This window comes from Elaeis guineensis, chromosome 13, assembly GCF_000442705.2.
Source record: "Elaeis guineensis isolate ETL-2024a chromosome 13, EG11, whole genome shotgun sequence".
NCBI classification, from domain to species: Eukaryota; Viridiplantae; Streptophyta; class Magnoliopsida; order Arecales; family Arecaceae; genus Elaeis; species Elaeis guineensis.
Window position 1 is genome coordinate 20,296,291 of NC_026005.2, and position 17,688 is coordinate 20,313,978.

Sequence of the window (17,688 nt, forward strand, 5' to 3'; positions counted from 1 at the left end):
CGTGACACGCTTGTAGGTCGAGAATAACTTCGCTAAATTAATTATCAGGAATATCCTTCCTCAGTACTCACCAACAATGACGCGGTCTGTTAGAGTCTTAGAGTCTAGAGATGGTTGGGTGATAATATCAGGCTTTGTCCTTTTCTTAATCTTAATTTATTATTGTACAGATATAAAGGGGGTAACGGCTTTCCTCGAGAAGGGTTAGCGGCCGTACACGGAAGTAACGATACGGCCGTCCGACGAGTCCTCATCCCTCACGCCGTGGTGGGCCCCACGCTTTCCTCTTCATCAAAAAGCGAGAGGATTCCTTCCCCCCGATGTCCTCCCCCCACCGAGCAATCCCTGTAAACGCCCCTCTCCATGCATGATATCACCAAACTGCCACCCCCGCGTCCCTCCACATCACAGCAAAAGAATTATCCCTGATTCCATGCTTCTTGAAACACTGGAAGTGATGTTCATATATGTGATTTAAGTTGGCCAACTAATCTTCGAATGGCTATTTGCTGGTTCAGTAGATCATGAGACTTTATAATTTACTTTGAAATTTATGATGGCATGTTCAAGGAAAGACAGTGATTACATATTAATGGTGATGTTGCTTGCTATTTAATAGTAGTGGTGTTTATAGTGTTTATTATCAAAAATATTTTATATGATATCATTATTATTTATTGCTTACCATAATCTTAATTTTATAGTTTTTATAATTAAACTTTTAGATTTTATTTTGGCTACATAGCTCACCAGTGCGATACGCTGATACTTTGGATCATTCTTAATATCGGATTCCATACACTAAATTATATTCAATAGTGCAAACTAAATCTAAATATAAGCAATAAATATATAATTTAATATTTATTTATTTGTTATTTAAGAGTAAGTGTCATGGATGATTGAAGTTGAGATTTGTATTTTATGAAGTATGATTGCCGCAAAATATATTAATAAAATTAGCATTGAAATCATTATCACTATACAAATATGGAGCCCAGCAAATATCATATTCAAATATGCAATAGAAATGTTTAAGCTACATTATCATAATTAACTTAACTTGCATTCTTAATTTTGTTTAAAATTCTATGACATTGACAGGGGGTCCTAGCTCCAGTTTCAAAGTTATCAATTAAAAGGACTATAGCAAGCTATGCAATATAAATAAATTTAAACTTAGAATACTGAAAGCAATTATCAATGCAACTAAAGGCAAAAAATATAGATGCTAAGAAAAATTTAACATAAGTGATAACTAGTAGCTTATTAACTTGCTACCAAAAGGGTTTAGTCATCTATGATTCTCTCTTTAATTTTAATGATATGCGGCTATATTTACACATCCTTTTAGGATTCAATTGTGAAACTTTTTATGAAAGAATTTTTGGATTGAATAATTATAGGATTAAGTGTTTCCGGTATGCATTACTCTAAAACTTAGCTAGAATGTTATCCATTTATTCTTTTGAGAAAAAAAATGCCGTGCATTCTAGATCAATTCATTTACTATAATCAAGCATACCTAATATTAGCCCTTATAGTTAGGTTCCTTCAAAGTTTTATTAGCTTTCATCAGCTCTCTCCATTCTAGTTTAATGATTTTAGCTAAATTCAGTACAAAAAATCAATAAATAAAAATCTAACCCAATTATTATTATAACGTAAATGGCTAAAGCTCATATTCAACTCATTCACAAGCAAATTAAACATAACTTAGGCTAAATATTACCAATATACATAATGACTAAAAATGACTCGATGAAGGAGATACATAAAGTTGTATGTAAGGATTTAGATTTTAAATTTATATCATCATATTCGGTATATTCCCCATCAGATTACAGCATTGGCCCCTAAAAAAAAAGAATAAAGAAAATTAAGAATAGAAAATAAAAAAAAAAAAAAATTCCTATCCCTTTTTTTAAGTGTGGGGGAGTGGTAATCTGGAAATAAAAACCATCATTATGGGCAGTAGTAGGAGAAGAGTCGGCCTGAATCGGAAATGAACTCGTTTGTCCCCCGGCCTGGGCGGCGTCCCACGTTACTTCCCCCCGGCCTCTCTCTCTGCTGCATCCATTCCCTCTCGTCCCCTCTTTCCTCCCTCCCTCCAAACCCTAACCCTCATTCTTCAAATCTTCGCTCCCTACTCTTAGAGGAAGATCCATTCCTCGCCTCCAGTACCGGAGATATTGAGCTCACTGGTTGCCGTTTCTTCTCCTTTCTTTTGATCTCGTTAGAGGAAGGAAGAGGACTGGAAAAGTTTTCGAACCAATTCTTGCGAATCTTTCGAATTTCCAAGGATTAATGATACTTTATTCTAGCTTTTTCTAGTTTTATTTCTTTATTTTGGCGTGAGGCCGTGATTCTGCTCGGATCTGCGGTGATGCGCGAGTTCTGAGGCTCTGTGAGCTTCTGTTTGGGGCGTTCCGTGGGGTTTGTCAGAACTGGCGAAATGTAGGCGAAATGGAGAGGGTTTTGGGTGCGTCACCGAGCTTTCTGTTTGATTTGCACTTCAAGATTTTATCGCCTTAGACAGGCTTAGGTTAACAGTTTGTGAAGAAAGTTCGAATTTTTTTATCTGTTTTGTAAAAAAGATTCAATTTTTATCGGGAATTCTGTGCGTCTTATTCATTGCGTGAACGTGGGTGTATTACTCGAGGCTTTTAAAAGGGAATATTAGGTTTTTTTTTTTTTTTTTGGGTGTTCTTTGGTTGTGGTTAGTGGTTATTGTGAACGGTGATCTGAACCGATGAAGAGCTTGGATTGCTTTAAAAAGAATTTGAATAGGAACCAAAGACCAAAGAGGAGGCTCTCCCTTGGAGAATATAGGAAGGCGGTGTCATGGTCCAAGTACCTGGTCTCTTCTGGTGGGGAGATTAGACGTGGAGGGGAGGAGGAATGGAGTGCAGATATGTCCCAATTGCTTATTGGGACTAAGTTTGCTTCAGGGCGGCACAGTCGGATTTATCATGGGATTTACAATGATAAAGAGGTGGCCATTAAGTTGATAAGCCAGCCTGAGGAGGATGCGACTCTTGCTGCTTCTCTAGAGCAGCAGTTCACTTCGGAGGTTGCCTTGTTATTTCGTCTCCGGCATCCCAACATAGTCACGGTAATCTTCGTATGCAGAGTTCCATGTTTTAGTTTATACTGGTATCACCACTTGTATGGCATGGGCTATATGGAGAAGCAACTTATGGATGCACATACTATTTAAGATTTTCTTTTAGTTGTAGTTTATCATTCTCTAATTTAATGTTGAATTCAAGGAAATTTTATGGATTCTAAACTTATTGCTTTATAACTTGGGAGTCTAAGATACTACCAAAAAATAAGACAAGAAAGTAGTTTTGAATTCTATTTGTTGGACATCTTAAGTTGGTATTCTCACTGATTCGGACTAATTAAACATGAAAGGAATTAATGCTTCTAAAATCACATAATTTAGCTGATAATGATTATAGAATTTTGAATGTTAAATTCATCACACACAAGTAACTTATGCCATGAGCAAACAAGCCCTATCATTTTTATTCAGCAGAACTGTATCATAGAATACTAATATTTCATCACTGCAATCTTTTCAAATCCCTCTTATGACTTCCATCCTTGTTTTATTAAGCCTTTGACCCCTTGAGGATCTTGTTGAGCCAAGTCACAGCTACCTCTTTACCACAATTTGCAGGTATCTAATGGTCAGTTATCCATTTCACCATCCTCTAACCCAGGAGCTTGTAAACTTCCTTTTATGTACTTATGTCTAACCCAATTCATCTCACTCACTCCACCTTACCATTCTCTTCCCCATTATTCATTTTATATACCCAATAATTTCATTGTTAACAACTTGTTCTCTTCAGTGATTCCTATCTTATTATAAAACACTCCTTATATGTAGTTGCATATGCATCTAATCCACCTCAATCTTGTCCTGTTTTTTGTTTATTTATCTTTATGTTTCATCTGTGATATTTTGAAATTAGATAAAATGACAACGTTGTGCAATCCCTTGGCTGTTTTTGACCGTATCATTTTCTTTTCTATGTGCCATAACGGTTGCATCTTTATATGGCAACTAAGGCCAGATATTTACTGAACCCCTGTTCATTAATGTGTTCCTTTGCAATTCCAGTTTGCTTTCAGCTTGACCTTCATCTTGCCTTATTATTTAACACTATATGATCCAGAAACTAGACACTGTTTGTCTATGGCTTATGTAAGATATATTTGTTTGATACCAGCCGATGGCGTCATCACTTTAAAACCTGTAATCAACCCTCCTCACAACCATATCTCATGACTTGTTGCTGCTTTTATCTCCTTTCCATATAATTATCATAGTCTTTCTTTAAATCCAGAAGTTATGCATGTTCTTTTCCGGTTTACAGAATTATTTAACTACTTGCCTTATCAAAGAACAATATTTGCATGGCCATTGTGATTTGTCTTCATCTTTAGACAACCATGTCACCTGCTTAATAACTTCATTATGTGGTTCATGGATTTATTTTCAATGTAGTCACACAATTTGTGTTTGAACTTCTTTTGCTAAAGATGGGAAGACACCTTGTATGATAAGTTGCACATGTAAGAAATTGTTTTCAACCCAAGACCACTCACTTGTATGGCAGCCTCCATTCTTTAATTTTTTGCATCTCAGATCATTCTATTTTCATTTCTTTTCCTATTTTCACATTATCGTTATTTATAAGAATTATTACACCACTGTCATTCCTTTCAATGTTTGGTTATGTTTTATACTTTGGATATTTAGAAGTAACTGGCTGTGTTTGATGTTGAACATTTCATACATTGGTTGGTTGTTTGTTGGTCCTGTAGTGTAACCTTATCCTCTTCAATTCATTAAAATCAACCATGTATTCATCCTATTATTATAAGACAAGCTGAATACGAGGTGTAGAAAGTGAATTGTTTACATGGTTACAACCATGATATGCCATACCGCATTGTACTAGGTATGGATCTGTATACGATATGGGGGGGCATACCGAGTGGTATACGATATAGGGGGCATACCGACACCCGGTATGCTAGTTCAGCCCCCGTACAAGCTGTATTGACACAATAACAGAGTGCACCGATATGAGGCTTGGTACCGAAATGGCATATCTTGGTTACATTAATCTAATAAGCCCATGGGCATAAGCCTGTAACCCCTCACCGATAAAATTTGGATACATGTAAGCTTATGGTGTATTTCATTGCATAAAAAACTATATCTCGTGAGCATTTCTAAACCTGTCTCCCACCTAGAACCGATCCCCCTCTCCAACTTTTTAAAAGTTACAACACACCATGCTTAAAGAGTTTTCTTGTTATATATGAGTATTGATGAAAGAGTGCATGATTTGCTCAAGAGTACTAGAGTTGCAAAGAAACAGAGCGTAGGATGGGTGGTGAGCAAGGGAATTAATGGTCAAATGCATTGCCTACATGTGAAAAATCAAACTATTGTCTAGGTTGCACCCTAGTTATCAAAAATGACACGCATGTTATATAGAAAAGCATTTGGATGAATGTCGTATGACGTTTGTTTTATACTTAAGCTAGCGATGATAACCCTCACTGATATGATTGATGAAGATTGTTCTAGGAAGACCTAGAAGCTAGTGATACGAATATGTTACCTAGACCCTTCACTAGACTGAAGTGTTGGGCACCCCACAGATATGACACCGGTAAGTATCCATGAGAAAAAGTTCCTAAAGATTAGAAAACTGTGGCACTTAGAGAAGTACATGCACCCAAGACATACCGAGGTTCCATATGACATAGTAGTAGAATTAGATTTGTTGGATTAGCAATCATTTGTCATCACTGATAGCTCTTAGCAATCAAGCAAGCTGAGAAGAAGATGAGTTACTCAAAGATGACACCAGTGAGGTATTGATGGACGACCTAGACGGACAGACAGAATTTGAAGAGGATTTGCAACAAACTACCTCACTATATGCCTGGCAAGCATGGTATCTATGCAAAAGATGGTAAAATGGATAGCACCCCTAGCTAGTGAGACCGAGCAAGATTTGTTAAGGTTCACCATTTGCAGAAGGAAACTAATATGAAGCTGCATTGGCTTGTCTGGGAAACTTCCAATAGATCCATTAATGCTAGTTTCTTCCACTCTGTAGTATAAGATTTTCCTTCTATGATCATTTTGGTGTGATCAAGATAATGCATGCACTTGTCTCTCTCTGCAGTTTGTTGCATCATGCAAGAAACCTCCAGTTTTCTGCATCATCACTGAGTACATGGCAGGTGGTTCTCTTCGGAAATATCTCCACAAGCAAGAGCCTCACTCACTCCCTCTGAAGGTGGTCTTGAAATTATCCCTTGATATTGCTCGTGGAATGAATTATCTTCATTCTCAGGGAATCCTCCATAGGGATCTGAAGTCAGAAAATATTCTTCTTGGGGAAGATATGTCTGTGAAGGTAGCAGATTTTGGAATCTCATGCTTGGAATCTCAGTGTGGCAGTGGGAAGGGGTTCACAAGTACTTATCGATGGATGGCCCCTGAAATGATCAAGGAAAAAGGTCATACAAGAAAAGTTGATATATACAGTTTTGGCATTGTTCTTTGGGAATTACTGACAGCATTGATCCCATTCCAAGACATGACTCCTGAACAGGCTGCTTATGCTGTTGCCCAGAAGGTATGATCGTATAGGTTCCAATGATGTGATAATATATTCATAATTTGCATTAATTTCGAGCAAGTTCTTAGATGTCAGACGCGTCCATATGGAGATCTTTTCCTTTTTCTTTACTGTCAGTGATTATACATGGACTTCATTGGATAAGTTGCTCTTGGTTTCATGCTGATCATGTTGTTGTGTCTCTTGGATTGATATATTGTGTGTTGAAGATAAAATATATTACAACCGTGGAAACAAGGAGTTTATTGGTTTCTTTGTCTCTTTACCTGTGGCCTGCTGCATGTATGTTGCCACTTTATGGCTACTTGGTGGCAGCATGTGGAACCAGAAAGAGAGATTGTATGGACGCCACTTTGAGAGCATTTTTCCCATGGTTGCCTAGTTATTCTTTGTATTTTGGTTTCATGGATTAGTAGGTATATGTCAACTAGCTGATTAGGATGACTATTATTATTATTAATGTACTGTTTTTGTGACTATGTTACTGAGTTAGCTAAAAGCATTAATCTTCTTTTTTTATCAGCATTCATTCATTAATTTGTTAAGCTTGTTCATGTATCTCTCAACTCCATTGATTGTTGCAGAATGCTAGACCACCTTTGCCTGCTGCTTGTCCTCTGGCATTAAGTCATCTCATCACTCAGTGCTGGGCAACCAACCCTGATAAAAGACCTCAATTTGAGGAGATTGTAGCTATACTTGAGAGCTACAAACAAGCTTTTGATAAGGATCCTGCTTTTTTCTTGTCCTACAAGCCTGTTCGGAAGCAGACTTTTCTTGGATGCTTTCCAAGGTGTATTGCTGTTGGGAAGTCCTCCTCTTGAAGCATAAGACTATTCTATGTTTCTATGCAGTGTGACTTGTACCATATTTTTCCGATCATGCCAGTTTTCGCTTAATATTAGCCTCATAAATTAGATGAAGGCTTTACCATAATCTAGGTTTGTATCTTTAAACCTATGTTTAGTTTCGTGGTATGTGATTGATATTGGAGAAATCAAGTCAGGAAAGCAGGCAAAAGCAACATGACAGGGGTGATAAAGCAAATGCATTGCGGTATCTTATGGGAAAAAAAGCAAGTTACAATGCAGTGAGCTTGTTTATTGATACTGAATTTGTTGTAGGGTACAAAATGCATTGAGCTACTGTAATTGTAACATAATTGAAGCTCAAATTCAGGTGGAAATTTTGCTAGTGGTTTCTAGAACTGTCACAATTCTGTTATCCTAGATTTCTTTCGAGTTACCATCGGGTTAAGATAGTCTTCTTCTAGTGTCTATGGTACCTGGTTAGCAGGAACATGCTTTGCAATAAAGTTAAACATGCTGGTAAATTTATGTACCAGTAGTTTTCTTAAAATTTTGAATCCATTTTTTATCCACCTCACTTTTTGTTGATCTACTCCATTCAACTATTGCTGATTTCTGCATTGCTTTAGGTAACTGGCAACCACTGGATGGAAGAAGAATACAACCATGCTTGTGTATTTTACTGGTAACAGGTTAAGGATTTGGTAATTTAATCTTCTGCTTTATTAATAACCCAAGCCTAAATAGTTGATGGCTTTAAAGAATAAATACATGGATGTCACTTGATATCGGCTTTATTTTATGAGGCGTGAGGAGAGCTTCAACAGAGGGGATTTGAAATGGGCTCGTTTCAGTGATACGTGACACCGTATAGTGCGATCAATTAAAATTTTAGACTGTGTTAGTTAGAATTGAAAGAAAATTAGGCTATCAAATAAAATTTATTAATTTTAGCTAAGATTTTTTTTTAAATAAATTATAGCCTTTAGAACAAACTTTACAATTCTAAATCTTATCCCACTGATTTTAGCTTTTTTTTTAAAAAAAAAATCCCAGGTATATATATATATATATATATATATATATATATATATATATAATTTTAATTTAGATATGATATGTTTTTGTAAAAAAATATAGCACTTAAAATAGGCTTTACAATTCTTAATTTTATGTATGAAATTTAAAATTTATAGCCTTTAAAATAAACATTACATTCAAATCTCGAACAATCACATAAAATCTTCTAAATATTAGCCACGATGTTTTTGAAAATTAAAGCAAACTTCACAATTCGATATCCCATCCCAAAGCTACCAAATAAATTTTATTAATTTGAGCCATGATTTACAAATAAAATGTGGATAGGTAGTTTGGTGCTCTTACTATAAAGTACGATAATTTACAAATAAAATATATATTGCTAAAGCTAGTCCTATAAGTGATAAAAGGTCGTCCGGCGATAGTCGGTCCTGTCTAAACTCAACTAGGTTTTGGTCCCCATCTAACGATAAAAAAATCGTACCTAAGCGTTCTATCTATTTGCCATGCTTGCATCTACCCCGGTCACTTTCTTACCTACCGATCATTGATTCTGGTCATCTTTCGCTAATTCGACCCGTGATCTTGAAGCAACCCTTACTTTAGTGATCAGTAAACTTTGGATAAAAATTTTTGCGATTACAAATAGCTTCATCATCTTCATCACGGGCAGGAGATCTTGTATCATGGTACCAAGTTTCTTTCAATTGTTGAGCATTAAAAAGAAAAGTTTGCTGGAGTTGTTCAACTGGCAAACTCCACCATCCTCCAAGCCAGAAGTCGTTAATGACTTCATTCTAAGATGTGGGGGGGCGTGTCCCTGTTTCCGGGACCTGGCGGTAGATGCATGTCATATGCCACGCGTGAACCGCTCCTAACAATGAAAGGTACTAAGTTGGTCATTTAATCTCAACCTACCGGTGGGCCCCAAGACATTAACAAAGAAATATATATTGATTTTAATCATATCTCCATCTAGGGAAGCAATTCCGAGAGGATAGTGAAGAAAAGGATGAATAAACTAAATGCTCGTGACTGGGAATTAAATGTGTGCGATACTGTTGGAACCGCACTGATTGGAATTAAATGTGTGTGATGCTGTTGGGGTTTTTTTTTTTTTGTGTGTTTGGGGTGGAGGGGGAGGCGGGCGTAGATTTGAAATAAATAAATACTGATAATAGTACAATCCGCTTCGAATATAAATTGAATATATATAATTTTTTATAAATCTCATTTTCTTTGAGAGAAAAAGAATGATTCGTATGAAATAAATTCATTATTGTAATTTTAATCTGGCTTGATCCGTGCAACCCCGACTCTACTTATCCCACCTTGCCTCTTAGCCAAGTACAGAGCCAGTATGATGATAGGCTATTGGACCCATTCTCGATTTGTTGCCATCTCCAGCGGGAGTAGGGGACCAAACCTTGAAAACTGGGGCATCAAGTGCATAAAATTTCGGTTTCTCAAAATAGAAAAGGATTACATAATATTTCTTTTGAAAAAAGATAAATTTTTAAGATTATTACAAACACATAAGTTATCATCATAATATTACCCTCAAACTTTTGTATCCTTTAGTGGGCAACTACTAGTCTGATATTACTCCCTTTCGAATAAAGATATGATGACTTATATGCATTCCTCGAAGTTTAAGATGAAACTAATTACGAACGGGGGCAAACTATCTGTCTTAAGATCTTCAAGCTTTTCCTCAAAAAGACCGACGACCTCAATTCCATGGCAAAGCTGTATTGCACGCTTTTTAAAATCTAGTTTCCAAACTCTTCTATTTTTCACCTGACCAATTGCTGAACTGTGTTAGATATGGAACTTGTAACTGTATAACATCACATTTCTTTGCACTCAAGCTATATATAATGCATAATTTCTGCAAAACAGGAAGGTGCTAGTACTGTGTACAAAGCTCCCATGTTAGCATAGTAATGATACTGAGCTAAAGCCACATTTTTGATCCGATTAAGTATAAACTAATTGTCAATAGTGATAAAATTATCATCACATGAAAAGGTAACAACGTGCTCTTATGGAGTCTTCAACTACAGGGGCCCAAGCACAGCCAATCGAACATCAAATTAGAGGACAAAAATTTAACCCAAAGAGAGAACAAAAGGGAAGAAATGAGTACAAAATTAAATCGAACCATGCCATGGTGGAAGGTAGGAGGTAGGCATCACCCAGTTCTCATTCACTCATTTCATTATGGGCCTTAACATGATGACAGTTTTGTCCTTCGTACATACAGCCCAACCGTAGGGGAACTTACGGATTTGATAAATACACACCTCCGTTTCCAGGATACACTCCCTTGGGAGGAAACATCAGTGACAAGGGAGTACGTTTAAGAAAATATGGACGTGAATATATGATTTCCCTTTCCAATTAAGAAGCGGTTAATGGATCTCTATCCACCGGTCCCTCTCCAGATTGGGGTCTCCCAAACGAACGGCATGGATCTCATCAAAGCCGTAAATCGTCCCTCCTGCACGAATATCGGTGAAGCACTCTACTTCGTTGCAACTCGCTCCTTTCCGGATCGTTTCAGCAGCTCCTCCGGTACATGTTATTGAACTAGTTCCATCACATGATCAATTGGACAGATTTGTGACTTGTGAGCTGTAGATAGATCACGTGTTAATTTGTCGTATCCTGAAGGCTTGGTAAGTTATATTGTTCCTGGGTAACAGCAGATTTGCGAGCCCGCCACAAAAACGAAGGCGACTTCGCTTTGGTACGGAGTATTCAACCTTCGGATCACAGCCGTAGATGGTTTTTTAAAGACGGGTCCACCGTCAACGGCCGACCGGATGAGAAGGACCACCGGAAACAGCTGGGCAGCCACTATCTTTCCAAGTTACAAGCGCGTTGGGGCGGCCCCGATCGGGACCTCCCGCCCAATTCCACGTCTCCCATCACCGCCCCGTGACCTCACCTCCACCCATGTAGGGGCCCTCGCAATTTGCACTAAAATAGTAAAACACCCTCGCTTTGTACCTATTGATGTCTTATTCATGCGTATAATTTTATCAAATGAGAGATCGTGACTATACCAATGAAAACGAGCAATGCAATGTTACCGTAGCTTATACGTGCATGGACAATACTCTAACACGTGGCAAGAGAGCATTGGTCCAACTTGCAGCTTTGCTGCCAACCATAATGGGTCGATTAATTGTAGAGTTTCCAAGTCAGCTATCACCAACTTGATTAACTCTCTTAACCGACGTTTAAAATTATTTTTTAATGAAACATATATTGCTGATATAACAAATGTGCTCCAACATCAGAGCATGAGATAACAAAGGAAAGTCTTGCATGTCAGTAGACTAATGGTCATTATAACCACTACTACTAATAACCATTACAATTACTATTACATTATATAAAGAGAGCCGAAGATTAGATGAGGCAGAGACCATTTTAACATTGCAGTGCAAGTTAGTAGTTGGAGTCCGTCTTTATATCTGTTTTTTTCATGCCGGTATCCATCATTGTCCATCGAAAAGAAGATGGCAGCAATTGGATAAGTATATTTAATTGGAAGATGGTATTGATCTGGATTAGATCGAATAGTAACGGACTGTTACCAATACTGTAACAGTAAATAGCGGTTATTACGGAAGCAAAAGGCCAATGTAACAGGATAAAAGTCTTTATTGAGGAATGGTGTACCCAGCTCATGGGGAAGGGAGGTGATGGGACGCTATCCTCTTTTTGTTCCCCTCTGGTGGTTCGCCAATTCGTGCCACCAACCCTAGACTTTTGGGATTTTCCCTTCGTCCGCTCTTAGGGGATCCATCCGTCATTTCAAATATCTTCATATCCATTTTCGTAAACCCGCAAACCAACTCATGAATCACAGCCGTTCATCACCTGGTCACCAAGGGCAAATCCGTCATTTACGTCGAAAATAACGGATTAATTAGATTTGGTGGTACCGGAGGTTCTGCTTTGCTTCATGAGAAAAAATATTCCACTACTCGAATCTTGTTAATTTTTTTATTAGAATGGAATAATTAATTTTCCATTATTTTAGTTGTGAATTCCGATTTGGCTCCCTTACGTTATATTATATGTGAGAGAGCCTAGAATTCCGCTCTCCGTGGTTTCTCTCTCTTTGAGATTTCTACAGAAAGGGCGAAAATCTGCGAAGCTTCCTCTAATGGCGGGGTTTTAGGGTACGACCTCTTTCTCTCTCTGGATTTTATTTTCTTTTTTGCCTTTGTAGTTTTTGGTTCGTTTTTGGATCGGGTGAGCTGGTGAATCGGATGATAGGATTGGTGGGTCTGAAATTTGGCTGGTTTTTTTCTTTTTAGAGTGAATCTTTGAGCTTTTTATGGTTTCGCATTTTGTCAGTTTGGTGTAAGGGATGGGAGGTTCTGTGTATGGGTGGAACCTACAAGATCCGAGGAGAAGTTGATGAATTTTGCGTCTGTGGGTTTGGGTGGAGAGATTGACGCATTTTTTTAGCTCTGTTGTGTTCTTCTAGTTGGTTGTGCTGAGAAAGAATTGATCTTTTTTCTGCTTTTTATTTGTTCATTTATCAAAAGATTAGAGCTTTGTGGATATGGATTGATATTGGAGTGGTTTGATCTATTCTCATAATAAAAGATCCAACTTTTCTGTACAATTTCCTTGTTTAATGTGAATCTTTTTTATATTTTTGTTTATATAGATCTTCAGTAGTGTCTCTTTTCATTGGGTTGTGTTTGTTATTGTATTGTCAGGTTGTGTTTTTTTTTGGTAAGGATTTGTTCTGTGAGCAGAGGATGAGAATTTTGCTGCCCGCTTCTTTTTTCAAAAAATTGGTTTAGAATGAAGTTTCATGAATGAACTATTAGTTGTTCTGTTTCTCCTCCCACAAAAGATTGAATTTTTGTTATTCTATGCTTGGCAGTTAGCAGAATTTTTCCATTTGCCAGGTTTGAATTCTTTAATTGGTTTCTTCAATTTCTCCTGCAATGCCTGGAATTCTACTGGATGGACTTGATGCGAATGAGGCATCCAATGAGTTGAATTCGTCACAAATTAAAGAGAATTTATCTACACCAAAATCTCCTCGGGCTTCTCCAAGCCTTATGAGTGCACCAAGCGAGGCCCTGGACCTCCCTGTTGAGAGTTGTGTGGAGCCCTCAATCGAGCAGTTGTATGATAATGTTTGTGAGATGGCGAGCTCCAGCGACGGGTCATTATCTCGGCAGAGCTTTGGATCTGATGGTGAGGAATCAAGGATCGATTCAGAGCTGCGCCATCTTGTTGGTGGGGAGATGGAAGCTATTAGAGTAATGGTAGAGGAGGAGGATGCAGGTGTTGCTAATGTGGTCACCGGAATGGAAAATGGGTCGGCTGACAAGAAACATGAGAACACAGTCAGGGTGCAATCTTTTCTCATGTCTTCCGAATCATCAAATAAATCTAAGAAGCCTTCTCGATCACAAGTGGAGTCAGATGCATCCCTGAAATCCAGTCCGAAGCACAAAGGCGGCTCCCCAGATAAAGGTGATAAAAGTGTAACCAAGCCAACCAGTAGAGCTGGCCGCATTAAGAAACTCAAGAATTATTCACCAGGAGAGGCAAAGACACAAAATGGAACTGATGATCCATCTGAAGCAGGGTTGGACAACCCAGATCTCGGGCCTTTCCTTCTTAAACATGCAAGGGATTTGATTGCTTCTGATAACCCACGAAGGGCTCTGAAGTACGCCCTTCGAGCAGCAAAATCATTTGAGAAATGTGCTGCTGGGAAGCGCAGTTTGGACTTAGTGATGAGTCTTCATGTTATTGCGGCAATTTACTGCAATTTGGGACGGTATGCTGAGGCTGTACCTGTGCTTCAGCATTCGATAGAGATCCCTGTCCTTGAAGAAGGCCAGGACCATGCCCTTGCCAAATTTTCTGGTTATATGCAATTGGGAGATACTTATGCCATGTTAGGTCAGCTTGAGAACTCAATACAGTGCTACACAACCGGGTTGCAAATCCAGAAGCAGGTCTTGGGTGATATGGACCCAAGGGTTGGTGAGACCTGCCGCTACATAGCCGAAGCACATGTACAGGCTCTGCAATTTGATGAAGCAGAGAAGTTGTGCCAGACGGCCCTTGACATCCATAGGGAGAATGGTGCACCGGCTTCTCTTGAAGAAACAGCAGACCGGAGGCTCATGGGTCTCATTTGTGATACCAAGGGAGAGCATGAAATTGCTCTTGAGCATCTTGTTTTAGCAAGCATGGCTATGGCGGCCAATGGCCAGGAAACAGATGTAGCTTCAGTGGATTGCAGCATTGGAGACATCTATCTCTCCTTGTGTCGATATGATGAGGCTGTTTTTGCATACCAAAAAGCACTCACTGTCTTCAAATCGACCAAAGGGGAGAATCATCCAACTGTAGCTTCTGTCTTTGTGCGTCTTGCTGATTTGTACAACAAGACAGGGAAGCTCAGGGAATCGAAGTCATATTGTGAAAATGCCCTTCGAATCTATGGCAAGCCTATTCCAGGGACCTCTGCTGAGGAAATTGCTAGTGGCCTCACTGATGTTTCTGCTATATATGAATCGATGAACGAGCATGAGCAGGCTCTGAAGTTACTTCAGAAAGCCTTAAAGATGTATGATAACTCTGTTGGCCAACAAAGCACGATTGCTGGAATTGAAGCACAGATGGGGGTGCTGTATTATATCATTGGGAACTATGGGGAGTCTTATGCTTCCTTTAAGAATGCGATCACCAAGCTTCGGGCATGTGGGGAGAAGAAGTCTGCTTTCTTTGGCATTGCTCTGAACCAGATGGGGCTAGCATGTGTGCAGCGGTATGCAATTAATGAGGCTGCAGAGCTGTTTGAGGAAGCCAGAAGTATTCTTGAACAGGAGTATGGACCATATCATCAAGATACTCTTGGGGTATGCAGCAATCTTGCAGGAACCTATGACGCGATGGGAAGGTATAAACTCTTAAATGGTTCTGCATTTTGTTTTCCCTGTAATTTGTTCCCAGTCATCACTTTTTTTTTCCTTTTTTTTTTTTCGTATTAGCTTTCACTGCTTGTGTGCTGGAATCTCGTTTAAATTTAGCTCATCGGCATTTATTTTGTGTTTAGCGATGAATGTTATTCCCTATACCAAAACCTCTTGGTCACATGAACTTGAATTAGATTTTCTACATTGCCAATAGCTTCTATTTTTCATGGCAGACCTCTCTATTGCGGAAAGTTACCATACTAATAATTTGCCACTAGTTCAGAGGTCTGGCATCAGGTTGGAAGATAACCTTAAAGATCACTCTTCCTTCTGTAAAGGTGGCCCATCTATATGGCGTAAGACCTGTTGTTTAAGGATGGTTGAAGTTGTCAAGGCTCGTGATAGTGACTGCATACCAGCTTACACTCTTTACTAGCTTTCTTATAGAAGAACATCAAGGCTAGACTTATGGGTTGCTGTTACTTGAACAACACATGACCCATTATAGTGTGTTATGGGCCACTTGCATTATAGGTCAACTTTTTTTGTGCATGGATGCTTGGTACTTTACTTTAACCTAATTGGCTTTTCATTATGATATATACTCAGAAAAAAAAAAGAGAGCAGGTTTTTGGCTTAGACTAGTTGTCAATCATCTCTCTTTTAGGTATTTCTGCAGTCGCTGCAGGTGCTGGCTTTGCATCTGAAACCAAGCTGAAGCTGGGCAATCATGTTATTGTCATGATTTGTTTCCACATCTCATAAAGTTGGACCTTCTTATAAGTGCAATCACTATTAAAATGTTATGTCTTTTGTTCTCTTTTGCTTTTTGAATTTGCCTTTTTCCATACAATAAAGTATGATTCTGATTAGTTTATGGTTTCTTTTACTTTCCCTCTTGGGTGTGCTTTGTTATTGTTTGCTTGGAAGATTCCCATTACCAGTAAGCCATGTGGCGTGCAGCTTTATGGAAATGGTTATATACTTCTTCTGATCTAGGTTGTGGAATTATAAGATGCTTTGCCACCTAATTCACATAATAGCCTTGTAAAAGAAGTGAGCTAAAGCTTTTTAATATGACCTCCATACCTTATATAATAGTCTTATAGAAGCAATCATGCACTTCACATGGCAAGCCATTTTTCCTTTCTCCTTTTCTAAATTGTGTAAGGTTAAGGGTCTCCTGTTCACCCCTTGCTTTCAGATGCTATTAGTATCCATTACACCAGCTTTGATATTACCGTTACTTCATTGGTAATTGGTATTGGTGCTTTGTCTTTGATGCAGATTGGGTGAGGCCATTGAGATCTTGGAATATGTTGTTGGGATTAGGGAGGAGAAGCTGGGGACAGCCAACCCAGATGTCGATGATGAGAAGAGGAGGTTGGCTGAGTTGTTAAAGGAAGCTGGCAGGGTCAGAAACAGGAAAGCCAGGTCACTGGAAACTCTCCTTGACACCAACCAGAATATTAAAAAGGAGGATGCCATTGCAATATGATTGTCCATTATGATCTGTGCTGTATTGATTGCTTGTAGTTGGGAATGAGTAAATAAGGATGGAAGGGCTCAATCTTACAAGCTTTTGTTTGTATAATTATTCTTATATAGATTATGCTATTGATTCGCAATTGTTCAGAGAATTCATGAAATTCCATAGCCAGTTAACATCAATTGTGTTGATGCCAAAAGGGATTTTAAGTTGTATATTTACCATGTTACAAGTAGAATACTATTTTTCTTTCGTGGTAACTTGTATCTAAGACCTAATAGGCAATTTTGGATACTGCACTAATGGCATGAAGATTACTCTTGCTTTATCATAATGCATGGGTCACATAAAGTCAAGTTATAAAAATTCATTCATAAAAAGTCCAAGAATTTAAGAAATAACATAATACTCTCTCTCTCTCTCTCTCTCTCTGAATATTTCTGGTCAAAGAAATAGGTTAGATTTTTAAATTGAACATATAGAAATGAAAGAGGAAAGAAGAAATCTGCTCTGAGGATAGAACATTGATAAGTTTTATTTAGGTGATGGATATACATCATGCTTAATAATCAGAAGGTTCCAAAGCATTTGCAAGGAATTCAAAAGCCATGGCAGCCACAAATGGAGATGTGCACCAACCACTTGGGCAATGTCCTCATGGTAAATAAATTTAAAGTATGGTCTTTCAT

The 17,688-nt window shown here is 38.3% G+C and overlaps 2 protein-coding genes across 3 annotated transcripts; both read left to right on the plus strand.

Annotated features, from left to right (window-relative positions):
* Positions 1-2,039: 2,039 nt before the first annotated feature.
* Positions 2,040-8,042, plus strand: LOC105056292 (serine/threonine/tyrosine-protein kinase HT1). Its single transcript, XM_010938434.3, has 3 exons — positions 2,040-3,115; positions 6,225-6,680; positions 7,268-8,042. Exons 1-3 carry the CDS (start codon positions 2,753-2,755, stop codon positions 7,505-7,507), a joined length of 1,059 nt encoding a protein of 352 aa, XP_010936736.1. The 5' UTR covers positions 2,040-2,752; the 3' UTR covers positions 7,508-8,042.
* A 4,464-nt stretch (positions 8,043-12,506) lies between these two features.
* Positions 12,507-17,259, plus strand: LOC105056290 (protein KINESIN LIGHT CHAIN-RELATED 2). 2 transcript variants are annotated; one of them, XM_010938433.4, is made up of 3 exons: positions 12,507-12,732; positions 13,452-15,494; positions 16,798-17,259. In XM_010938433.4, exons 2-3 carry the CDS (start codon positions 13,516-13,518, stop codon positions 17,006-17,008), a joined length of 2,190 nt encoding a protein of 729 aa, XP_010936735.1. In that variant the 5' UTR covers positions 12,507-12,732; positions 13,452-13,515; the 3' UTR covers positions 17,009-17,259. The 2 variants fall into 2 exon arrangements, with proteins under 2 accessions (XP_010936735.1, XP_019710152.1); XM_019854593.3 differs by having other exon boundaries at positions 13,477-15,494.
* The last annotated feature ends 429 nt before the right edge of the window (positions 17,260-17,688 follow it).